This window comes from Equus quagga, chromosome 1, assembly GCF_021613505.1.
Source record: "Equus quagga isolate Etosha38 chromosome 1, UCLA_HA_Equagga_1.0, whole genome shotgun sequence".
NCBI classification, from domain to species: domain Eukaryota; kingdom Metazoa; phylum Chordata; class Mammalia; order Perissodactyla; family Equidae; genus Equus; species Equus quagga.
In genome coordinates this window covers 88,478,974-88,506,378 of record NC_060267.1, presented here as the reverse complement: position 1 = coordinate 88,506,378, position 27,405 = coordinate 88,478,974, and the positions used below count along the sequence as shown (strand labels likewise).

Here is a 27,405-nt window from a genome sequence, read left to right as displayed (position 1 = left end):
CCCTTTGTTGGAAGATTTGATTCAGCAATGACACAGCGTCTACCAGAACCCATCTATGTGGCCGACACTGCACAACCTAGAAGCTTTCTCTCCTCACTCTTCCCACGTGGTACAGAGTTCTGGCTGCCACCAAAATCCATTCTCGCCATCTTCTACAGTAACAGAATTGTCGCTGGACACATGCCTAGACCACAATTCCCTCAGGGTGGCCATTTGACTTAATTCTCTCCACTGGAAGGTGGGCCAAAGTCCCAGGTAACACATAGGGACCTAGGCCCTTTAGAGAGAAAGTGCCTCTTCCGCTCATCTTTCCCTCTCCACTGGCTAGAACATCAATCACCAGAGAGACCTTGAAGTCCATGTTGAAGATCGTAGATTCATCTTGAGCCTGAATGTGTGGGGCGGAGCCACTCAACTTGGAATACCTGGCTGGATGCGAGAGAGAAAAAACTGTTGTTCTTTACTGTTTTTGACATTCTAAACCAACTAATGCACCCCATAAGGAAGAATAAAGGAAAAATCATTGAACGTAGGACAAGTCCACAATTTAAAATGTGGAAACTGATCTGAGGTATCAGAGCAAATGTTCTATGAAACATATTTACTGCAAAAAAAGCACAAGGAAAACTTTAAGCAATCTCTAATTATTGTAATAATTTAGGAGGATACTGGATCCATGAAAATGGAACAAACTGTGATGAGCTTTCAGATGAAAAGCATGGCTCCTAAATTTTGAAATTCAGTGAGCACAATGAACCAAAAATTGTCAAGACAAAAATGCCCCAAAGAGTAAATTAGAATCTCAATTTGAGATAAATAGAGGAAGATGATTATCAAAAACACAGAGAACATATCTGGGAGGAAGTGCGAGGAATAATGGACTGGGGTATTATTAAGATGCTCTTTATGCAGAGAACCCAAGAATAACCAAATCATTTCCTAGACCAACTGCCCTTTCTGATGAGGTCCCTACTAGTCAGCTACACCACAACTAGAGAATGCCTTTATTTAAGGCAGACTGGTCTGGAAAGAAAGGTTTGTTTCCAGACTGGTTTGTAAACAAAGTAGAGAGCAAGGCAGTCCGCGATCTTAGCACTCCAAAGCCAGCAGAGAGGAGGGAGTTGGTCAGTCTCCTCACATGGGAGCATATCCAGCCCTTTGTTATTCTTCTGGGAGAAGCGTCAAAAAAGGCTATTCCCCACATGTGCTCTGACCTTTGCAAAACTAGCTCTGCCTGCCCAGGAGTTCAGTGACCAGTAAGATGTTTTTTAATCGGATTAATCCAAGTCTGTACTCCTGAAGGATGGAGTGAGGGAGAGGAGTAAAATGAGGGAGTGAAGGGGAACCTGGAACTCCTCCTAGAGGTCAACGGAGAGACCAGCACAGACAGTTCAATAAACATAAATGGGTTATACTCCTCTATTAAAAGAAAAAGGACTCAAGGATTGGAAACATAAATTAAATCCAATAGCTGCAAGAGACATAATTAGATACAACAAAACAATCATGAAAAAGAAAGGTAAAGTAAAAAATATTTGTGCTAAGTTGGAATAAAAAAGAAAATGGTGAGGGAATAAAAAAATCAGAAAGAGGGGCTGGCCCCGTGGCCAAGTGGTTAAGTTCACGCGCTCCGCTGCAGGCGGCCCAGTGTTTCGTTGGTTCAAATCCTGGGCGCGGACATGGCACTGCTCATCAAACCATGCTGAGGCAGCGTCCCACATGCCACAACTAGAAGGACCCATGGCGAAGAATATACAACTATGTACTGGGGGGCTTTGGGGAGAAAAAGGAAAAAAATAAAATTAAAAAAAAAATCAGAAAGAACTTAGGAGAAAAAAATCAAATTTTAAAAAGTCATGATATACAGATAAATGGATCCATTCGCTCCCAAACTATAATAACTATAGATACTTATTTAAAACAAAAACTATTATAAATAGAAGGAGTTTATAAAATTACAGTTATAATGGAAAATTTTAGTATGCTTCTCTGATAGGTCAAGGCAAATGCTAGTAAGGTTTACAGAGGAATCATATAATAAAATTTATAAGCATGATTAATAGACATATATTGAATTTATCAAGATGCAGAGAATACACACCTTTTAAGAACACCTATTAAACTTTTAAAAACTGATCAAATATTGGATAGAAAGCAAGCATGAATAAATTCTATAAAGTAGAAACAGATCATACTTCAGCATAATGCAAATGAATGAGAAATTAGTGTCAAAAGGATAAAAAAATTGGAAATTCAAAAATACGCATCTGAAAAAAAAAGGTCAAACAGGAAAACTAAAATTGGCCACTATTCATACATCAGCAAGGAGAACAATACTCACTAAAATATGTATTGTGATAGATGCTATATTTACAAGAAAATTCATATTCTTAAATGCTTTCATTATTAAACAAGAAAGAATAAAAACAATGAAGTAAGGATTAACCTCTAGAAGATACAAAAAAGAACAATGAAATAAACCCAAGGAAAGCAGGGGGAAGGAATCAATCAAAGATCAGAGCAGAAATTATAGATTTAAAAAGACAGCAGAATCAATAAACACATCCAAGAGATCACCAGCAAGTCTGATTTTAAAAAGCAAAGAACAAACACAAATACACAAAGCGATAACAAAGGAAAAACAACCGCTACGTAGAGATTTTAAAAAGCATGAGAGAATGCTATATGAAACTATGTAAACATTATCAAAAACTCTAATGAAATGGAAATTTTGTAGAAAAATATACACAATGAAAATTATTTTAAGAAGAGAGAGAAATCTGAATATACCAACAACCCTTTGTGGAACTGAAGAGGTCGTCAGAACGCCGCCCCTCCGAGAGGCAGCCCTGGCTTGGGGGGGTGGGGGGGGGAGGGGGGGGGCGGGGAGGGGAGGGGGGCCCCCCCCCCCCCCCCCCGCCAAAGACGATGGCGCATGCACACTCTCAGAAAAGAGGCGAGTGCTTCCTTAGAGAAAAAGAAAGGAGCAGAATTTTTCTGTATTCGTTTTGGTACAGAAGTTCAGGGAAAGGGTTGTTAACATATCTTTAACATCAGTAATACTAAGAAAAGAGGACAGGATTTTTATTTTCTTTTACTTTATTTTGTCTAACATCTCTGATTTAGTTATACAGCAAAGGATCAGTGCTGAGGAAGCCTGACCAAGAGACAAAAAGGAAAAGGCAAATCAAACGACCTTTTGGCCAGGGTCTGCCAGGTCCTGGGAGGGACCCCTTTAGAGTTCTTGCACTGTCCAATACTGTAGCCACTAGTCCCATTTCAATTTAATTTTAAATTAACTAAACTAAAATAAAAAACATTCAGTTCCTAGGTTACACTAATCACATTTCAAGTGCTTAATAGCTACACGTGGCCACTATACTGGACAGTGCAGAGCACAAATTTCCATAATCAAAGCAAGTCCTATTGGACAGGACTGTGACATGCTGGACTGTCACACTGTCACAATGTCACAGGACATTGATGCAACTCTGGTGACCAAGATCAAACCAGTTTCTCAGGCTGAAACTCCTTCGGGTAGTTAAATACACGAAAATGGTGGAAATTCATGGAATTTAACATCCCGAGTAGAGGCTTTGGTCCAATCTCAGCCAAACTGTAACTCATTCATTGAACACTAAACAGTGTTCAATGTATTAGATGCTTTATTTCTGAAAAAAAGTAATAACCAAGCAATAATATCCATTTGGATGATTTAACAAATTAATTTAAAAGAAAAAATAAAACCCAGGAAGCATAAAATGTTATTCATTAGTTACTGTAAATAAAAGTATTACTAGTTTAATATTACAGGCAATTAAATGAGAATATTTCCTAAATTAATACAATTACATAATTTTTCAAAACAAAGGGCTCTTTTTCTTTGTACTTAATTGCTTTGTTTCTTTGGGCTGGTGTCTGTTGCCATTCTAAATCAGTGCTAGGATTCCCTGTGATCTCTGTTTTTACCATGCAACATATACTTGGCATTCAGGTATATAAATCACAGGAACCATATTTTAATCCAGAAAAAAAAAGCCTCAAAAAATCTATGTAGTAAAAATAATATTTCAGATTTACAGCCCTCCCCCCACCCCGCCCCCATTCTCCTCGCTTTAAAATGAGTGGTTACGAGTGTGGGTTTTGGTATTCGTCTGATCAGGTTCCAATCTCAGTTCCACACTTCTTAGCTGTGTGACCTTGGGCAAATCACCTAATTTTTCCTCTCCAAATTTTTGTTTCCTTATCTCTAAATGGGGGCGATGACTATAGCCACTTCTAGGCTTGTGAAGAAGATTCAATAATATAAAACATGTAATGAGCCCAGAATAGTGCCTGGACATAGGAAGTGCTCAATAAATACACATTAGAATAATATAATAATAATAATAATAATAATAAGATGATTAATATAAAATGCTCTGATTATGATGATGATCAAACCATTTTAATACTGCATTTAAATTCTCGGAAGCTCTATTTAAACATTTGTCTATCTAGCAAGCACTGAGAACCTATTTTTCAGGGCCTGTACTAACTGCTGGACTTATAAAGACGAACGCAGCATCATCTCTGCCCTGGAGGAGCACAGAGCCTGGTGGGAGAGAGAGACACACATATATAAACAGACAAATCACAACGCAACCCGGTTAAATGACACGACTACAGAAGCAAGGATGGGGTGCTGGGGGAGGTCAGAGGCTGGAGAGACCCACTCTGCCTGGGGGAGCTGGAGGTTTCATTGTTATGATGCAATTTATTCTGGAAGACGTACAGGACCTTTGAGAAATGATTTCCAACATAAGCAGATTTTTTAAAACTGCAAATACTGGTCAAGAAGACCCATTTGATGTATATATGCAAATTACAGACACACACATGCGACTGGCTTAGAAAATACTGCTCAGAAGGGATTAAAGAAAGTTTAAATGTTTCCATCAAAATGAGGGGGGTGGGAGATAAGGCTTAAATATGGGTAGAATGAGCCATCCCCTGACTGGTGAGACTGCTCCTGGGCCCCATCTCCTGGTCACTCTCAGGTCCCTTCTACCATCTGCAGGGCGAGGCAAGGGGGTGGGGTGGAGGGTCCGGAGGAGATGTTCTCTTCCTCCTACTGTTTACCTCAATCCTATTGTGCCTGTGCCAAGGGACAGGGAAAAGATTTCGGGGTTGGGCAGCTGGAGTGCTGAGCACCAGGGCGCATGTCAGAACACCTAGGTTGGTTAGAAGATTCTCCAGCCAAGAGAATAAATGTTGGCTGAAGGAGAACCACCAAGCCCTCAGATCCTGGCTCAGTCTTCTTATCATCATCATTCCTGGCCACCATCCTGAGCAAACTAAACATTCATCATAATGATTTATCTGATGTCTTGAGCTCATGTCTTTCTGCTTTCTCAAATCTAATAACCTCACTTGACTTTACGGCTTTGCCATCCACTACTAAGGCCCAAATATGCTCTTACCCGCACTGGCATAGCTCTGTCATCACAGTACCTAGCTTATAACCCACACTGGCTCTTTTTGGTACACATTCTAGATGGGGATCTGTAGTTAATCATGTCAATGCTGCACTTATCAACACACAGATCTTGTACACCGCTGACTTCTCTTCATGCCCACCAAGTCAAGTCCCAGCTCTCAATCACCCCTGACCGAGTGAACTCTCACTCTTCCTCTTCTGTGCTCGAAGAAACAAAAGTTTCCATGTGACCAAGCCTACTGCAAGCTCATGCTACTTGACCATGGCTAGATCTTCACTACCACTCCACAAGCCTTTGATCCATTCCTTTTTCACTTCCCATTACATCTCCCCCTTGTCCCTGACTTGTCAGTCACCAAGTCACCACTCCAGAAACATCCTTTCTTCTAAGAGATGACCTTTCCACCTATTTTACTGAGAAATGTGATGATGGGTACTGTTATCTAGCCCTCCGTCTCAAAATATATCTGTCTGGGTTTCCTCACTAAATACCATCTGACTAGCAGTCCCTGAGACTCAACTTCCCAGTAGAATACCTGCAAAGATTCAGCACAAAAGATGACAATTCATGAGTCTCAAGAAAGACTGATTGTCCATCCAATGGCCAAAACATTAGGATATTTTCTACTTACTGTATGGCCAATGGAGAAGAACTGAGAAACACATTTGGTCACTGACTTCATTGCCTGAAACAGCAAATTTGGGGTCATCACACAAGGTTGGAAGGTACATTATACTTCTCTCCACCATCTTATTTTGGCTAAGAGACATATGATCTATATGAAGAGTAACAATAAAACACTGAGAGTCATCTTTTTATTGCATGGGTACTGCATTTTTAGGTAACCCCGTCATACTAGCATCTCTTTTTAACTCCAAGAAAACATTAAGAAGTGGGGAAGGAGGGAGAGAAGGTCCATCTTAGAACAGCAGTCTTCATAAGCAAAGTGCCACAGGTAGGGAGAGAGACAGGAAGAATCCCGGTCGCAGAGCATCCTGGGGAGTATAGTTTTGTCAATATGCCAAGCAGTTGGCCGTACCAAAGAGTGGTTGGAGGTGGGGAAAGAGTTAACCTTCATAATCTCCACCCTATTCTTTAATCTAGACAGATGGCATTTTCTTAAGCAAACATTAATACTCCTCTTCTAACCAGACTGCTGCCTGAAGCCCCCTCGGTCCCTGGCATATATATAAACTCTGGAGCCACTGGCTCAGAGCAGCCAAAAGCCAGGCATGGGGAACATCCTATCTCACTCCAGCAGGGCTTTACAAGATAAACACCAACTAGACGCTGGAAGGCCGAGAGCTTTGCACAAGGACCAACCATCCAGCTGTTTAGTTCAGAGCAGCCACAGTACCTAAAAGGACAATGAGAGCTGGGGGCCAGTTACACATTCTGTCTGTTGAAAAACAAGGTCTGAATAGCTCTTTGTTTTTGTTTGAAGATTTTGTAAAAAGAAAAAATAAAAGCCAACATGGGAGCTATGACAAAAATGCTGCATATGATCCTGAACACTAAAAAAGGAAGCACACCATTTTTTACTGTGAAACCAAAACAAAATTTTAGAAAAGCAGTTGTTGTCCTCAATAAGACATGATCTTTGCAACAAGGTAAAAGCTTGTAGAAGTGGGTGCGATAAAAAAAAAAGACGATGATGACCAAAAAATGCAAATGTAGGATTAAAACCCCCATTGGAGGAGGAAAGCAAAATGTTCATTGTAGAAAGCAGAAACAGTAATATGTTCAACATTTGAGATCCTTTTCCGGAATGAAAAGGAACAAAATAAAATGAAAATAATGAGAAAGAAAGATAATTATGGAGGACAGAGGAAAAGATCTTCCTTACTGTTTGAAGGGGGAAATAATGAGCAGTAATCAAAGATACAGCAGAAGAAGACAGTCATCCCTGACATAAGACCTGGGTCTATGAATCACAGAGAGGCAATGTTTTAGACAAAATTAACAAAAAGAAAAATACGCAGAGAAATTATAGGAAACATTTTTTAAATAAAAGAAGATCTGAGAAAAATCCAGGCAGGAAAAGGTATCAAGAAAGAAAATAAACTGCCTTGGACTTCCCTTCAGAACACTAAAGAGCAGAAGACAGCTGTCCTGGGTTGAACAGTGTTTCCCCCAAATTTACGTCCATGTGGAACCTCAGAATGTGCCTTTATTTGCAAAGAGGGTCTTTGTAGCTATAATTAATTAATTGAGTTAAGATAAGGTCACACTGGATTAGGGTGGGACCTAAGTCCCATGGCCAAGTGTTTTTCTAAGAGCAAAGAGGGAGGTGCAGGTACACAGACCCGGGCAGGAGGCCACACCACGCAGAAGCGGAGACTGGAGGGAGGCAGCCACAAACCAAAGGGCGTCAGGGGCTGCTGGCAACTCCAGAGGCTGGAAGAGGCAAGACTCGTTTTCTTGTTTTTTCCAGAGCCTTCAGAGAGGGAGCATGGCCTGGCCAACGTCTTGATTTTGGACTTCTCGCCTCCAGAACTATGAGAGAATAAATCTCTGTTGTTTGAAGCCACTCAGTTTGTGGTGATTTGTTACGACAGGCCTAGGAAATTAATACAACAACAGATCAAAATTTGTGAAGTTTTAAGAGAAAAAGGTGAGGACTCAGAAATTGTAAAACCAGCCTAGTTGCTCCTGTGGAAGGCATAACTCGAGACATTCTCAGATATGTAATGATTGAGAAAAGATAGCCCTCATGTACCGCCTAAAAAACTTACCTGGAACTCCAGGACAAGCATGCCTGCAACCATGATATTTACTATTGCTCTGGAATCACAGCCAATGCCTGGCCAATGCAATTAGACATAAAGAAGAAATAAGAGATTTGGATGGGAGGAAATAAAGTTGGTGGAAGAGTACCTGTGCCTTCAAAAAGACTATATTTTGTTTTTAAGTAATGAAGCACAATAAAATACATAAACCCATTCTGCATAGAACTTTAGTTACTAAAGGGACATACACTAAATCTTAATAGTGATTGTTCTTAAGTGGTAGGATTACAGATGAAATTAATTTTCCTGTGCTTTTCAGTCTATTTTAAATTTTCTATAATGAGCATGTATTCCTTTTATAATCAGAAAAGTATACTTAAAAGTATATTGGCACACACGTGCATACACACAAAGACTGGGAAGAAATATAAAGAATTTAAGAAGAGAAAAAAGAATTTATCAGACACTGGAGTTTTAGCAAAATTGATCTTCTAGCTAATACACGGAGATCTGGCAGTGAGCTAAGTGCCATTGCGGGGACAATAAAAAGAGAACCATGAGCTGTGCCTACTAGAAAAGGTAAGAAATGCCCACAAATAATTAGACTGTAAAATACGACAGGTGCCATAGAGAAATGCAAAGAATTGTACAGTTCTGAAGAGTGAAAGATGATTTTCCCCTGGGGGAATCAGGTGAAGATGCATGGAAAACAGACATGGCAGAGGCATATTTCAAGGAGGCATTCTAGAAGGACGGAGGGGCATAGAGAGGCCCCAGAGGTCTGGATAAAGGCCTATTTGGCTGGATCGTGGGCCACGTGAGCGAAGTTTCCAAAGATAGATTGGAGCGAGACTATGGAAAAGCCTTAAATGTCAAGCTAAAGAGGACCTGCTTTATTCCATAAGCAAAAGAGAGAGGTTGAGGCCTTTTGTTGTTGTTTTGCTGTCGTTGTTACTTGTTTATTTGTTTGTTTGAAAGCATAAAGATGCTGCCGACACAGCGGAACATTCCTTTACAGCATTAAGGATATCAAAGACCCCAGCCTCAGGTTAACCACAGCTGACAAACTGGATGTAATCTTTTCAAAACTTGTTGAATGGAATCTTTGAGAAGTCAGGGAGAGCAAGAGAAAGTGCCAGAAGCTCAAAGAAGAGGAAATGACACCAATGTCAGACAGAAAAGGCAGTACATAGACGTAAACATTCCTGTTCTTTTCCGATTCCTGTCTCCTCAAGAGATCAGAGGAGAGACACATGAGGAATTAAAAGTCACTTTCATAATGGAAGCTTGGGGAAAAAATGCATACTATTCAGTCCACTCCAAACATACCAAACCAGAGCTTGAATTGTAAACAAACCCCTCGAGTGATTTTTAGGCACAATAAGGTTTGAGGGGCACTGGAGCCACCTATGACAACGGCAAGATCACGGAACTTTTTAGTAAACGTGACTCACTGTGGACAAGCTCTCTAACTCACTAGTTGTGTGACCTTGGACAAGTTAATTAACCTCTTTGAACTTTAGTTACCTCATCTGTAAAATGGGGGTAATAACAGTATCTATACCTTATTAGGTAGCTGTGAAATTTAAATAGTACATATGCATATATACATATTTCCCTGCATACATATACATATATGTATATACCTCTCTGTCTATTACTCAAAAGGCCATCTGGCACTATATGTGCACATCCATGTGAATAAAGGGCAACTTAGCCACGAAATCTGCATAGAACATATAGCCAACAGGATTTGGTAAGAGATTGGATATGGGCTATCAGTGATTTCCTGGTTTCCGGAATGACAACGGAAAGTAAGGTAGCGCCACTCACCCAGTGGCTTGGGGTGGGGGAAGAGGGATGACAGCGAGTTCGGTTTGGAGCATGTTTAGGTTCTGTTGCCGACAGGCCCTCCCACGGAGATGTCCAGTGGGCGTTTGGGCAGATGGTTCTACATGCTGTGGACAGAGACCTGGGCTGAAGATATGGATCTTCGAGTCCCCAGTCTAAAGGCAGTAACTGAAGCCATGCGGCTAGGAAAGAGCACCAAGAACAAGCACGTAGAGTGAGAAGAGCACCTGAGACAGAAGCCCGAGGAGCATGAAAATCTAAGGGCCAGGCTGAAGAGAAGGAATCCGTAAAGCAGCCGAGAGGGTGAAGCAGGGAGGCAGGAGGAAAATACGCGAGTGGAGGCCCAGAGGCCAGGGCTGGAGAAAGTGTTCCCAGGGCTCGTGTGCAGCCTGGTCCCGTAAGATAAAGATCAGAAGCGTCAAAAGGATTCGGCAGGAAGGAGATCTTTGGTGACCTTGGCAAGAACAGGCTCAGTGAAGAACGAGAAGGGGAAGCATCCAAAGGTGGAATTCAGAAGGGAAATTGTGGAACCATCTCAGGGATCAAAATGAGAATTCAGAGCGGCTGAAATGCACTCCCTGAGTAATTAAAAAGTCTTCACATCTATTAAGCAAACGCGGTTTGAGATTATATTTTAAAAGACTGTGACACAGTGATAACTGCTTAGACCGATTGAAAAGCTGAGGCCAGAAAGCATACAATCCTTTTCTTACACATAAAGGAACCCAAAGTAACAACTTTAATTAAATGGATAGAATAGTTCAATATAAAAATAAGAATATTAGCTGTGGCTCAACAGTAACAGTGGGAGCGTGAGACCGGGAGCCCTTTGTGGAAGTCAGGCAGGGCAGGCTACACTGGATTTGGGGGCATGGGGTTCCCTCAATTCAACTAGTGGGGAAAAAATGGGAAGGAAGTTTTCAAATCCACAGATGTCGCCCTCTCTCTTACACAGAGGGTGAGAGGCTGCTCCACTCCATGGGACGGATGTGTGCCCTAGGGAAACGGGGCCGACCTGAGACAGGAGAAAGCTGGAAGACAGGGATCTCAGATCTCAGCTTAGGGGTGCCGACAGAGACCTGAACAAAGCCTCAAACACTCTTGGTCCTACAGCCCCAGAGAAATTCATCCCAAGTTGCCTGCCAGGGGAGTTAGACTTTATTCTGGGAGCATAAAAAGAGCTCCGAATGTTCAGAGCCCACATGGTGAAAGGTTGGCAAAAAGATAAAATTCCTTTTCAATTTAATAGCAGTGAAAGAAGTAAAAGAGTGGTTTCCAAATTCGTGTGTGTGTGTGTGTGTGTGTGTGTGTGCGTGTGTGCGTGTGTGTGTTCGCGGCTGTCAGATACTACTGCTCTGATGGTAGACCTGCATAAATTCAGAAGGAAACACAGGTTCTTAAAAAGCAACTTCCAGAAAACTGACTATATTTCTTATTCATCACAGCAGTATACAAAAGTATATAAGACTATATATTTTGATCAAGTTTAAAAATTATTTTTGCTACAACTGATGACCCAGGCTGTGGGGCCTGATCTTACCCAGAGTTGAGGTGGGCACACGACAGAAGCTGGGGTGGGCAGAGACCACCTCATACAAGTAAGATGTGAGAGGCAAAGGGTATTATCAAGCAGGCACCAATGAAGACTGTGGGTTTGAGACACACAGAATTTGGCCTCCTGAATATACAAGAGACCACAATCAAGGCAAAAAACCTCGATTTCCTGAAGAATTAACCAAGCAAACAATATGTTAACAGTCTGCATCTCTGGTTAAATATATTTAAAAAGCTATTACACATTGGTCAAAATTTGAGAGTAGTTCTATGCTACCCCAGGGTACCACCTTCCCACCCGTTGAAGACACTGGAGTCACTAAACAGAGACCCCAGGACGCCAGCAGAAGGTGTAGGAGCCAGAGATTGTGACCTGAGCTGAGGTGGCTGCAGCTGCAGAGGGGACCATCCCGAGGAGGACACAGTGGCAGCCCAGGAATGGGAGATTGTGCGGCCCTGGGAAGAGGATGAACCACCCAGGATGCCCACAAGGCCAGGAGTGGAGCGCCTACAGTTCTGGTTTTGAAATTAGAAAGCACGCTGGTGCCAAATATCATTGAGGCGGCTGTTCCCAGGGTTGATTTTCCCTGGGAAAATTTGGAGGATTTGTCTGGTATTCTTATCACAGTGTGTGTTTAGCTGGTGGATTTGGTACAATTTTGCCAACCATCCAAACCATTAACACAGAGCTCAGGGTTCATGATGGGCACCAAATGGATGGTCAGGCGGCGCTAATTCTCCCCAAGTGCTGTTGATCCTAAGAAAACAGGTCATAAAATCACATTATATCAAAAAGTAGGGTGGGGAAAAGACAAGGTTCAAACCATTCTATAAACAAGACGACCACCACAGGGGACGGAGGACCCGCTGTTAAGGGCTGGATACAGAAATACTTTTTTTGTTTAAGCTCTATGTTATTTTTTCAAAAAATATTTAAAGCAGCTTACTGAAACACATCTTGCTTAAAGGATAAAATTAGATGTAGAGCAAACTCAGAACAAGGGAAAATTAGGTGTGGGTAAATAACTGAGAGCAGAGAATAAGAATAGGCTGTATGTTATAAAGTCCTTTAAGGCTGGGAGAGGCAAGCCATAAATAGGCTTCTGAGCTTCCCAGAGGCCAAGGGAAAGAGGAAAATACCCAGTCATTTACAGGATTCCCACTGCCTATAAGGTTAATGACAAAGCAGCTTCTCAGGAGAAGCAGAGAACTTTTTGTCCTGAGAAAAACCTTTCCCATAGGTCCTCTTAAAGGAGACACTTTGTGACAGACTGAGAAAAATCCTCAAGAGCATCTTGCAAGAGACACACTATCCAGATCCATATGGCTCTCTTCCACTCCGTCCATCAGTGCAAGTTAAAGGCACAATGCCAAGGCCCAGCTCAAGGGGAGCAAGTTTAAGAGGGGCCAAGAGAGGCAGGCCAAGTGTTTCTAGCCATCTTACGGTTGGGTTCGGTCCAGCAATTAAATTTAAACCATTTACGGCATGGACATCTCTTTGGATAATTCTTTATGAACATTCTTCTTACAACCAAGTTTTTCTCAAGACTGCACAGAAGAGAGTTTGAAATTCTATGTTTGAGCTAAAACCTAAAGCAGAGCTACTCCGTGCTGGTGATTAACAGGGCAGGCGTCTGCTCCAACCATCAGCCTAATTTCTTCAGAAAACAGTCTACAAGCAGCAGGGCTATGAGAGTCTGGGCTCGTGGACTAAGAGACCAAGCGCAGGGGCTCCCGGAGTGAGACAGACGTGGGTCTAAATGTCACCTCTACGCTCACCAGCTGTGGGACCTCTCTGAGATCATCAGTTAAAGGGGAATCCATTCAGTATCGATGTCTTCTGAGCACCCACAGTGTGTGGCACGAGCAAATAACATCCACTGCCCACGGTTGTTTGTGGGCATTAAAGACGTAAATGCACCGAAAGTATTTAGCTCAGTGATCAGTACCTAGTAAGCATTCAATAAATGTTAAAACTCATAGTAATAATAACAAAATAATAACCATAAGAAAAGATTTCTGGTCCCATTCTAGTGCATAAATAATTATATGATTAAGATCTTGAAGTTCTACATCACCAAAAATGGTTGCAAAAATTGTATCCTGGACTAGGTTCAAAGTCAGCATCATCAATCACCCACAAAGGCGTCAAAAATATCAAAAAGCGCACTCATGGTTTTAAACCACGTTAACTTACTGGCAAAGGCTTCAAGATAAATGTTGTGCTTTGAGGAACCCACGTGAGTCAACCTGCTATAAAAGACTTAGATACAAGGCAGTTAAATATTAGAGAACATCTGCCAAAATTATGGCTTTCGTTGTAGAATGCCGAAGTCTTGACGTTTTGATGTTCCTGAGGGAAATATACTGGTACCTTCAGTAATCTCTAAATTCGGTCATACTACTTAGACTATCCTTTCTCCCAGAAGATGCCTCTGAAAACAAAAAGCTTACTCAACCCTGAAGAGAGAGCAAAACAGCGCTGTGTTCGGGATGCTGGACAGGCAGCTAAGTCAGTCATTAACCCAGACTCGTCTTTCTGCACAGCAGTCCCACAGGCATAATTCAAATTCGTGCCTGAGCAAAAATGCAAATTACTCCGCATCAGACTTCAAGAGTCCTCAAACAGTCAAAACCTCAAATGCTAAAATCTGCAGATGCCAAGCAAGTTGATCATAAACTGTTCTTTTGATAGTAATTAGGTAGTACAGCCAGACATCCTTTGAAGCTACCATGAGTTCCTAGCAACAAAACCATGCGATCCTCCAAGAGAAGCTTTTATATGTTTCTTTCCTACACAGCAGGGGAACATCCAGCTCACCCAAATGCAGGCTCAGGTCACTAAGGCACAAGTTTAAAAAGGAAGGGCCAGTACTCTATGCTGTTTTATCCTGACTTGAAATTACCTGCAGATTGTGACTTCCCCAGAAGTCTCGAGATGTGGGGTTATATGAGAACCAGCAGCCGGGCTGGGCAGGGGAGAGGTCTATATTGTGCCCATACCATTTATCCTTCATAACACATCAGTTTCCTATCCATTGAGTCAAAGGCCAAGAAAAGATCGATAAAAGCTACAAACAATCTCATGCTTTTCCTGACAGCTTTTGATATAAAGTGATGAAGAATGGTCAATGGTGTAATAGCTTGCCTTGATTTGAATGCTGCCATGAGAGCCCAGACTTTGAATTCATCAAGAAGAAAAATGGCATGTATTTTAGATGGAATGCAGTGCAAGCTAATGAGTCCCACTCTATGGCAGGGACGGGGGGGTCAAAGAGGCTTGTTTTTCCTTTCCTTATTTTTGATAGGTTAGGCTACTCTCTAATTTCAACCAAATGGAACCATTCATTCATTCAGTCAATGTTTACTAAGTGACGAATGCTAAGCAGTGCGCTTGGTACTGAGGATACAGTGGTAAATGAAGAGCCATGATCTATATGGAAGCAAAAAAAGTGCCAGGAATGATGGTCCACGGGCAGAGGAAAAAATTCCCACCAGGTGCCTTTAGTTTGAGCTTTTAAATCATCGACTACATGAGGGAATGTTAGAGACACATCTGGGGGGGTTCCCGCCCAGCTCATGCTCTTTCAAACTGGCCTTTGTCTACATCGTGCTCACAGATAATCTGCCCTGTCCACAAACTCTGCTGAGGCGACGGGTCTAGGAGGCCAGATTTACACATCACCCTGCCACCCTGAACACAACTGTAGAACCAGGGATAGACGTCTGAACCAGAGGAACAAATCTATAACGTTCTGTTTGTAAATTGACATTAGGGCTCAAGAATGAACAGACTGTGATGGGCAATGGAGCTGTAAGACCAGGGGGATTGGGGGGCTGGAAATCAATTCAGTAATAAAAATCATTTAATGAGAACTCAGTATGTGACAGGGCCTAGAAATACAGCAATAAACAAGACAGACGTGGTTCCCATCCTCCCCCTGAGTGGATGAGCGAGTCGTAAGAAATAAGTGAAATAAATACAGATTGTGATAAACGCTATGAAGAAAATGAACAGGATGCTGAGTTAGAGAACAGCACAGAGAGGGGGACTACTTTAGAATGGGGTCAGGGGAGGCTTCTCTGAGAAGGCGGCATTTCAGCTGAGACCAGCCATGAGAAGTGCTGGGGAAGCCTATTCCAGGGAGAAGGAATAGTAAGTGCAAAGGCCCCGGGACAGAAAAGAACTCAGTGTGTTCCAGAGACCAAAGTAAGGCCAGATGTCTGAAGCATGGTGCGTGAGTGGCATGAGAGAAGGTGGAAGAGGAAGGCAGAACAGGGATCATGCAGGTTCTCGTGAGGCTCTGTAAAGGGTCTGGACTTGGAGTGCGATGGGCCACCATGAAAGGTTTTAAGCAAGAAAAGACACTGTGTTGTCAACATTTTAAAACATCACTCTGCCATAAGGACAGAAATACAGACTAATGATATGGAAGAGAAAGCCCAGAAATTAACCCTTGCATATATGGTCAATTGATTCTCAACAAGGGTCCCAAGACCATTCAATGGGGGAAGGGACAGTCTTTTCAACATATGGTGCCGGGAAAGCTGGATATCCACACACAAAACAATGAAGTTGAACCCCTACCTATATCATATACAAAAATTAATTCAAAATGGGTCAAAGACACAAACGTAAAATCTACAACTATAAAACTCTTAGAAGAAAACACAGCAGGAAATCTTCATGATACTGGGTTTGGCAATTATTTCTTGGATATAACACCAAAAGTACAGGCAGCAAAAGAAAAAATAAATAAATTGGACTTTATGAAGATTAACAACTTTTGTGCATCCAACGACATTGTCAACAGAGTAAAATAACTCACATAATAGGAGAAAATATTTCCAAATCACATATCTGATAAGGGATTAATATCCAGACTATATTACTAATTCCTACAACTCAGTAACAACAAAAAAGACAACCTGATTAAAAAAGGGACAAAGGACCTGAATACCATTTCTCCAAAGAAGATATACAAATGGCCAATAAGCACATGAAAAGATGTTCAGCATCATCAATTATTAGTGAAAGGCATATCAAAACAACAAGGCACCACTTCACAAACATTAGGATGGCTATAACAAAATAAAAGGAGAGGGCCGGCTGGGTGGTGCAGTGGTTAAGTTCGCTCCTTCAGCTTCGGCAGCCAGGGGTTCGCCGGTTCGGATCCTGGGTGTGGACATGGCACCACTTGGCAAGCCATGCTGAGGTAGGCGTCCCACATATAAAGTAGAGGAAGACGGGCATGGATGTTAGCTCAGGGCCAGTCTTCCTCAGCAAAAAGAGGAGGATTGGCGGCAGGTGTTAGCTCAGGGCTAATCTTCCTCAATAAATAAATAAATGAAAATATAAGGAAAATAACAAGTGTTGGTGAGAATTTGAAAAAATTGGAACCCTTGTGCTTTGCTGGTGGAAATGTAAAGTGTGCAGCCACTGTGGCAACAAGTTTGGGAGTTCCTTAAAAGTTAAAAATAGAATTACCATATGATCCAGTCATTCCATTCCTAGTGAATATACCCCAAAGAATTGAAAGCAGGGACTTGAACACATACATGGATACCAATGTTCAGAGCAACATTACTCACAATGGCTAAAAAGTGGAAACAACCCAAGCATACATTGACAGTTGAACAGATAAAAAAAATGTGGTGTATACACACGATGGAATATTATTCAGCCATAAAAAGTAATGAAATTCTGATACATACTATAACATGGATGAACTTGAAAATATTATGCTAAGTGAAACAAACCAGACACAAAAGGGCAAATATTGTATAATTCCACTTATATGAGATCCCTAGAATAGGCAAATTCTTAGGGACAGGAAACAGAATAGAGGTTCCCAGGGGCTGGGAGTGGTGGGGAATGTGGAGTTATTGTTTAATGGGTACAGTTTCTGTTTGGGATGATGAACGATGTCCTGCAAGTGGATAATGGTGATGGTTGCACAACACTGTGAATGTACTTAATGCCCCTGAATTGTACACTTCAAAATGGTAAATATTATGTTGTGTATATTTTACCACCATAAAAAAAAGTATTAAAAAACCACCACTGGGGCTAGCCCCGTGGCCGAGTGGTTAAGTTCGCGCGTTCCGCTGCAGGCAGCCCAGTGTTTCGTTGGTTCGGATCCTGGGCGCGGACATGGCACTGCTCGTCAAGCCACGCCGAGGCAGCGTCCCACATGCCACAACTGGAAGGACCCACAACAAAGAATATACAGCTATGTACTGGGGGGCTTTGGGGAGAAAAAGGAAAAAAAATACAAAAAAATAAAACCCACCACTGCTGGGAAAAACGGACCTGGAGAGAGGCAACTGTGCAATCAGGGGAAGCTGGTCTGCAGAGAGGAGAATGGTACAGACGTGCTGAGAAATCATAGGGACCAGAGAGAAACGGAGAAAATAGCTGCCTGATGGCTGCCAGTCACATGAGGCCCACCTGTGCTTCCTGCACTTCATTTCTGTGAGACTCACCCACGTCCTTTCAGTGAATCAATTCATGCTTGAGCTGGACTGAGCAGATCTCTGTTCCGGGCAATGAAACGATCCCTGATTAAGGCAGGGAACACAGCTGGGATCCAGTTACAAAGCAGCCTGGAGACTAAAAGTTTGGGCAGTTGGTTTCTAAAGCTGGACTCCAGCTCCATGAGAGCAGGGTTTCTGTCCTCCCCCGTCAGTGCCCAGCACAGTGCTGGACACATGGTGGGAGGCCTTCCACACACAGCTAGCGAACGAGGGCTTAGAAATTCTCCCACGAGGCTGCACAGGTCTGAGCTTCCACGTTCTCACTCACCAGGTTTATGCCCGATTTACTAGGGAACTAAGCCCCTGAATCGGCCCTCATTACTGATCTGAACGGCCAACCTTAGTTCTCCCAAGGACTTCCACCTGACCTCTTCAAGGTCAGGGGAAGTTTATGCTAAAACTTCAATTTTACAGAATCCTGGCTACCCGTCTACAAAGCTGGAGGCCCAGGACGCCCAAGATTTATTGGGCTCCCAACGATATTCTTCAAACCAGGTGTAAGAAAGGTAAGTGACTTTCTCAGAAACACACAACACATAAAATGGTTTTTAATTTAATAATATCCTGTTGTTCATAAGTGAGAGAAAACGTGTCCTTCCTTAAAACACGGGAGTCAGAATTCAAGAGATCCTTAAATAGCAAAGATCGAACTTTGCTTGTTTCATTTTTCTCAACCATTCCAACCACCAGCGCATGTCATTTCTAACATGGGAAAACTAGAAACAACGTAATTTCACAAAAGGAGGGAACGTGTTACACAGGTAACTGTTTATCACGATGTTGGGTTACCACGCACCATTTAAAATGGTAACTTGAAGACCATATAAGAAGAAGAAGACATTTACAAAACACAGTTAAACAAAAAAAAGAGGAATGCAAAATTATATATAAAATTTGACTACAACCATGTAGAAATGAGGTTTGTATCTATAAAAATGGAAGGTACCAAAAGGAGATTAAAAACAGTTGTTGCAAGGCAGGGAAATTCTACATGGAATTTTAAAACATATTTAAATTTTACTTTATGATATTTTAAAGAGTCAATTAGAAACACACACACACACAAAATCACAGGTCCAGAGTGAAAATTTGAACAAACAGGTGGAAAGACTTTTGCTCACTGAGCCGCCTCAGCAGCCGGGATAACTGATGACGGCCCGGGATTCTCTAAGGCAGCGTTTCTTCAAGTGGTCCTGGGAGCAGCAGCAGCAACGTGATCTGGGAACTTGTTAGAAAGGCACATTCTGGGTTAACCTTAGACCTACTGAATTTGAAACTCTGGGGGCGGGGCCCAGCGATCTGTTTTAACAAACTCTCCAAGTGATTCTGATGCTTGCTCAAGTGCGAAACCACTGCTCTCATACCTTCCCTGTCTGACATTCTGTGATTTGCACACGTCTATAAAGAGTTCACCTTTCATACCTATATTGTCTCCCCCAAACATCGCTCTCACTGTTTATAAAAGCCCCATACTACTTACTAGATCTGCTACTTCCTTCAAAATGGTAAATTTTGGTCAGATCAGGTTCGAAGTCTTCACCCGAGAGTCAAGGTTCTACTTTTGCTACCAAATTTCATCTTTACTACTACAGCTAGTTAACATGGACCATGCTTTGTGAACCATCTCATTTAATCCTCCTAACAACCCTATAAGGTAGATAATATTAATATCCCCACTTCATGGATGAGAAAACTGAGGCCAAAAGAAGTCCAAGATCATACAACTAATACATGATGAAACAAGAATGACCTCAGAGCACAAGCTCTGAAACAGTACTGAGGTTCAGAGAAGTTCATGGAGGTAATAAGCGATGGAGTGGTATGTGAACCCAGGCCTGCCTGATTCCAAAATCTCCTTGTTTTGTAACCACTAAGCTCTGCTGCTTTACACTCTCTGTTTGGCAGGACCATTTGCTCACTGCCCCTCGGATGCATCACTGCCAAGAATCATACTGTTTGCAAATATCTACTGGCTATCTTCTTTGTCTCCAACCCACATCCTACGGCCTCCACAAGGCCTTCCAGGCTGCTTCCCCAAGATCCCTGGCTAGAATGGGTCTCTCCCTCCCTTCTCTCAACCCCCACCGTGCCCTATCTGTATACCTCTCATGATATTTACCAGTTCCCACCTGAACCATAGTCACGCACATGCTCCTTCAGGAGAGGCGGTGGTCTCAGTGGGCATGGTGTCACCAGTGACTGACACTGAACAGACACTGATTGAGTCAGTCAATGTGTCTTTTAGGTGACTAAATTCATTCTTTAAACATTTTATGTATCTTATCTGTCCAGCCGGAGGATGGTAAGCTCCTTAAGAACAAGGACCAAATCTTCTACTTATTTCATATTTTCAAGATTATTCAGCCCTGGGCCAGGTACACGGTCAAGCCTGTAATATATGCTTAAATTCAAGTAGAGTGCTGCTGATATACAACTCTGGTAGAAATTTTTCTACTGCTTAAACCCCAGAAGAATGCAGCTTATATTCATGGGAGATAATTGGGTACTATACAAATGGATCCAATCAACTCATTTTTTGTAAATAGATAGAAATAAATTTAATGTCTTTAATAGTGTTAAACAATAATCAAGAGAATTTTATGAGCACATTTTCCTGAAAATTTGTTCAAATTTCCATGCAATTGGAGGGGAAAAAAATCACAATTCTGTCTTTTAAAAAATTGAGGCTATTATACGCCTTCATTATGCCTCTTTTAAAATGAAAGCATACTATTTTTAAAAATCGTAACACAAACCCCAGAGTCTCTCATTAAGGAAAATGTGGATATTTTCATTCCAGATATCTATCGTCTATTACAGTCATTTATCTAGTCCAACAAATATACTTCTAACAGGAAAAAAAAGATCTCATAAATATTCTAACTCCTTTCACATTCCCAGAGAGCAAAGGTACAGAAAATCAGCATAGGTATTTCAATAATATTTCAACCTCAAAAACTAGATTTATAAACTTTTAGGAACAAGATAATATAAAAACCAAATGCTACCTTTGTTAATTCATAAATCATTTTATTTAATTACATATACCATTAACAGAAAAAAATATTAAGCCACAACATATTTTTAACAAACTGAAAGACACAGATCAAAAGTATGTAACAATAAAAACAAATAAAGATGATCAAATTATTATAGCATTTCAATAGTCATTTATTCCTATCTAGTCCTTATACTGCACTCACATGGTCTAACAGTAAATATATAACAAAAGATCTGATGAGCTTGGCGATCCTCTCTAAACCTAAATCAATGTACTGCCACCGAACAGACAGTATAAACTTACCAGCTCCACAGATCCATAATGTTTCCTACTGAAATCCCCACGTCTACAGCCTAGGTCTTCCGAGACAGAGCTGGAACAAAAATGCTTCATCAGTATTATACATAGCGATCTGGCCACAAACCTTCTGCAAAAATCGACTACCATTTGCAAAAAGGACTGCTATGGAACAGGCTTGCCCCAGCTCCTCACTGCAGGGGAGCCTCCTTGCAACAGACACAGTCCTCAGCAGCCATTGCAGAGCCTGGCTTTCATGGAGCCCTCAGTGAAGACAAAAACCCCCGAGTCATCCCTGGCAGTGTAGGCAATGATTGAATTAAATATTTAGTCATTTGGAATCGATTGAAATTTCCAAGGCTACTGGTGGTTTATAATCTCATTTCTGTATAACCAAAGGGAATATAAACCCTGCAGTAAACTTGAGGCAAAGGACAAAGCTTGCAATTATCTTTCGTTTAAGAGAGCCTCTTTGTCCCAAATAGTCAACATAAAAATAACTGGCATTATTTGATGCTATATAGGAGAAATAAAACTTTAAATAGGAGGAAAAAAACTTCAAAATCCTGGTAGGCATCCCCCCCGCCCCAACTCCCTTTAATTTATGACAATATGAAAAAGGACCCGTACTAACAGAAAATCTAAAAATCTAACTTCCAAGTATATTTAGTTTTTTACATAGCAGTAGCTAATAGTTCCCCCGGGCCCCCCACCCGCAGCCCCTGCTCAAAGGCTTAAATCCGATAAGAAAAATCACATGCGTTGCTGAAGAAGAGCAATTAAAACAAGGGCAAAATTGTTACTGCACTTGCATCTTGAAAGCATAGTCACACGCTCAAAAAGACACATATCTTATCCACTAGTTAGTGTATTTAGGACCCCGTGCAGTATTCATGAAGCCACCGGAGATCGGCAAAGACAGTTTTAATAAGTTTTGTTCTAATAGGTCATGCAAATAACTCTAATAAAACAGAAAATAAAATTACACAGGAATTACACGTTTAATATACCCAAGATATCTGGGATCTAACATGCAAAGAAAGGTGCATTTAGTACCTTTTCATCCTTCCTTAAAAGGTAGGCTACATTTTCTAAATTACAGCCCTCTCGGCACATTCAGAAAGAGACTGACTCTGATGTTTAGCACCCACAGAACTGAGTCTCTGCCAGGACACTATTAGATAGGCTCCAAGAAAGACAGCATGAGAGAAATGAGATTAGAGCGTCTAATGGTATTCTGCTTCCACCATTTCACAGAGAGAGCTGAATTAATCTTATACGAGAAATTTAACCTTTTGAGGTCCTCACTTCCTTCGTTGAGAAATGTGCCACAAATTCATGAATGCAGCTTCGAAGGGTCTCCTAGATATTACCCAGGCTACCTTTTGCTTCTTGTGACATGATTCTTTACCCAAAAATCTCAGAAAGAGATTTAAAAACTTCCCTCCATGGCCAATTCTGGTCTGTGTTAAACATGTGCTCTATGCCCATTTTCTTAGCCCATTTTGAAAACCGTTCCGGAGAAGAGGCCATTGCCCTACGTAACAGTTCCCAGATCCTTCCCCGGCAGCCCTCAGTTACTGAGAGAGAGTGGGCTCCAGTGAGGAGTGTCCACGCACTCGGACACAGAGATCGGGCACAGAGTGGACGCTCACTGGCCATTAAGTGAAAACTCTGTCTGCCCAGATCTCAGCCCACATCTTCAGTTTTAGCCGGGCCCACTATGCAGTCATCAACATCAGCAGCAGCTCCTAACACGAATGGCCAATAACATGAAAAGAGCAAGGATGCCGGCTGGGTTCTGGGCCCCTCCCTGTGCTCCCTCAGCACCACCAAGGGGGTTCTAAGACACAGTGCCAGCTCCCTAACTTTGCCAACAGCCAGAAACAGACACAAAAAAGATGACAACCCTATGTCCTGGAGCAACCACCTCTGTAGAAGCCTCATAGAGGGAAAACAATATCCTATGAAAACAACCAAGAATAATATAAACAGAACATCTGCTGTCGGTTGCCCTTTTCCCCCTCTAATTACATTTCATCCAATACACTGCAGAGACAGCACTTGCTAATGGTGGCAGCCAGGCTGAACTATATGGACTGCATTTCTAAGGCTGCAGGAGGCACGCAAGCCAGCCATGTTAAAAGCCCTCCCCACTCTCCTCCTCCCTCCCCAGACTCTCTGGCCTCTTGGCATCCAGCACGAGGATTGCGATTGGAGGGGATCGCCCAGAGCCCCAAGAGCAGCTTTGTTCTCCCCCAGGTCCCCAGTGTCTGGCCAACCGCCTGGCACAGAGTGGACATGCAGTACATGTGCATTGCATTAATGAAGGTATTTGCACATCTTCTGGCTCTTACTAGCTACTGCGTGATAGCACCCCTTGTGAGCACCGAGGCAGGCTGCCTGTTGACATCCTCCCTGCTGAGCCACATTATTCCATCAGTCCAGACAGTCCTGGCCCAGGAGGCAGATAGTGCTATCTGCATGCCAAAACCTGTTCTCTTTTCTTCTTAGGCTGTTGCTAAGACTACATTTCCTAGCCCCTCTTGCAGTAAGTGTGACCATGTGACTGAGCTCTGGCCAAGAGAATATGGGCAAAGTGATGTGCACGACTTCCAGGCACCTCCCATGGGAGGTGCCTGCTCTCCTTCCCTGTGGCCAGCTGGATGGAGAGGACCACAAGGACTCGCAGGAGGGAGAGCTTCAAGTTGGAAAAAACCTGGGTCTCTGAATGACCAAGTGGAAGGTCACGCCTCCAAGAACATCTGCATTACAATACGATGTGAGCAAGAAATAAACATTTAGTTGTGTTAATCATGTAGAATGTGTGTTTACCACGTGGCTAACGTGTTACCTGAACTAATGCAAAAGTCGCTCTCTTGCCATGGGGTGCTGCCATACCAACAACCTAAAATATGTGGCACTGGCTTAGTAGGCAGGCAGCAGCCAGTGAGGAAACTCATCTCAGAGGCTGGAAAGATGGAGATCTATGTCATACAGTAGCAAAATAGCTGGTAAAACTTACACCTACGGTAATTTAGGAGGACCTGTGGATCTGTGCCTTCCGAGCCTGCAGCTCTAGGCAAAGTGGCGAGACAGACCAGAGTGCGCCATGTGCCGGCTCCTATTGGCTGACCTTAGCACGGTTTTTTGTAAGAGATGAGCCCAGGCAAGAACAGGAGGGGTTTCAAGCAAAGACAGGAGGGAATAAAGAGAGTCTAGAGACCAAGGGCCTCAGGGACTTGAGAAATCCCTCTGTTTCTGGACCCCAAACAATAAGAGTTCTGGCCAATGAAATGTGGGTAGAAATGACGGGTGCCTCTTGCAGACCTGGCCCATAAAAATTTCTCATGAATAATCCTTGCTCTCTTTCCTCACCCACCTGCCGAATGGAGAGGGCTGTGCGGACCAGCAGGGATGCAAGCACAATATGAAGGAACGCTGGCTCCTAAATGACCACTTAGAAGATTCCAAGTAGGAATACCCTCTTTGGACTGTGATATGCGCGAGGAATAACTTTTACTGTTTGAAATCACTAAGATTGAGGGTTTGTCTATTACCACAAGCGATTTTATCTTAACTGGTACAGCTCTCCAAAGGTAAGAGAAAGGAGTATAAGAATAACTCCCCCAGAAAGGGGTGGTGAGAGGGCTGGCGGGCCAGGATGACTCTAAGTTGGCAAACTATGTCCCAACCCAGCCCACTGCCTTTGAAAACAAAGCTTCACTGAGACACAGCCACGCCCTTTGGTTTCAGACTGTCTGACGCTGCTTTTGCGTTACAATGGCAGAGTTGAGAAGATGCAACAGGGACCTGTATGGTCCACAAAGCCCAAACTATCTACTGACTGGCCCTTTATAGAAGGCGTTTGCCCAATACCCGCCACATAGCCTCGAGAATCCCTTCTTTTGGATTTAGGTCTACCCGCAGACTGTGATTTGTATGTCAATGAAAAGACTCGGCTGCAGTGTTTATCAGACTTTAGAGAGTCCATCCGAACGCCTGGGCGAGCTTTCTGAAAATGCAGATTCCCTGGCCCTATTCCCAGAGTCTGTGATTCAGCAAGTCTGCGATTTGAACAAGCAGCTGGGGTAATTCTGATGCAGGTGGTCCGCAGACAATGTTTTGAAAAATATTGCTCTTCCAGATGACTCTGGAATCCCCGGGAAACCTGTCGGCCATTCTGCATGCTTCTGTAAGGATGGATAAGGCCTTGATCAAGTCTTCCACGAGTGCGAGGAGGTGTGGTCTAGTCCTTAAGGGCCCGGCCTTCAGTCAGATGTGGGTTCTTAACCTCTCTGGGCATGAGTCCCCTCATACATAACACGTGGTTGATAGCATCGCCTGCTTAACAGAGTTACAGAGGATGAATCAGAAGGAGCAGATAAACGTTTATTCTACATGATGTCTACCATATGAAAACTACTCAATAAATATTAGCTGTTATTATTGCTCTTATTATTAGGATGAATTTTCCTCAGGCAGTTAGGGAGAGTCCTGGGAAGGGGCGTCCGGCATAAATGATTACTAACTTTTTAAGGAGTTTTAAATAAGATGCCTTCCCCCCTCTCCCCCCGCCCCCCCTGCAGCAGGAAGGGACATGGGCCCAAGCAGCGAGCCTCCTGGGACACGGCTGACACCACAGTTCAGCAGGGCATCTCCTCTCTAACCGTTGGCCTGGCAGTGCCACCTCCCCTGGAAAATACCTGGGACCCGAGAGCATGTCACCAGAACAAGGCAAGTGCAGAAAAGCAGCGGAGAGTTCAAGTTCCTCACGTGCAATGTGGTCTAGGCTCTAAATATAAACTCTTCTGTTTTGGCAAACTGATGTGAGAGGATGCTGGATCACGCTTTGCGAACATGAACAGAGCTGAGGACTTTCATGTTAAATCTCTAAATATGGCCCAGGATGAGAGCAAAGATTTCCAGCTCCACATAGAGGCTAGAAAAATTGTCATTATATAAGTCAGCTTCCCGGAAAGCAGGACAATTCCCTCCGAAGAGGGAAAGTTATGGAAACCGAATAAGGAAGAAAAGGAAGCTGAACCTCAGGGATCCAGGTCCTTACTCAACTGACCCAGAGACTAGCGACCGACCCTAACGACTGGCTAAACCCCACTAATCGGGCCTCAGTCATTTCCAGGCCTCGTGGAAGAGTGAGAGCCGACAGCAGGAATGGGCGCTCTTCCTGGATCAGCAGAGAGAACGTGTGAGAAGCCCCAGGCCGTTTTTGAGGCACCTACAGCAGCCATTTCAATGTTGGAGTCCAGGATAAGGCTCAGCCCCCTCGACAGGCAGACAGTAGCAGACAGACGAAGGGATCCCCCCATTCGAGGGCAGAGAAGCTAAACGACGTGCCAGACTGCAGATTCAGGCTCGGAGGGAGCCCAGGGCCTCCTAGCAACAGGAACGAGAACAGCTTATTGCACATAAGGGACCAGTCGTCCCTCCTTCTGAAGATAAGTGACACAGAAAAGCAGAGACGAAATTACACATCAATTTCTAATGATGAAATGGAAGAATTCTGTCCTCTTTCTAAGAGATTTAGGACACCAGGAAGTAGGAAGTAAACAGGAAGATTTCTAGAGTGTCAGGGTCCCAAGAAACCAGGGCCGCTCGGTTCTTGCTCCAGACAGCTTGCTGTTCCCCTCTTGTGTCTCTGGGTTGCAGTGCCACGTGCTCCTCGTACCAGGATCTTAAGTTTACCATCCCTTAGCAAGTTCCACCAACCATAACGTGGTCAGACACGCCTGGATTTGAATTTCAGCTCCATGGCACACTAGCTCTGTGAACTCAGGCAAGTTACCCTCTCTGAGCCTGTTTCCTCAGCTGTAGCATGGGCTTAAAAGGATATTTGTCTCCGTGGAAAGATTAAAAGCTATCATAAGGTGCTTACACAACATCTGACACATAGTAGCCACTAAATAAATACTGGTTACTCTAAACTGTCAGAGAC

The 27,405-nt window shown here is 42.8% G+C and overlaps 1 protein-coding gene across 1 annotated transcript in view; it reads right to left on the bottom strand.

Annotated features, from left to right (window-relative positions):
* The window catches only part of GARNL3 (GTPase activating Rap/RanGAP domain like 3), a 148,048-nt gene that overhangs the window by 90,608 nt on the left and 30,035 nt on the right, over positions 1-27,405 (bottom strand). Inside the window, exon 3 of the mRNA XM_046643693.1 lies at positions 21,456-21,525. Coding sequence (XP_046499649.1) covers positions 21,456-21,525 — 70 coding nt within the window. The remainder of the gene's footprint in view (positions 1-21,455; positions 21,526-27,405) is intronic.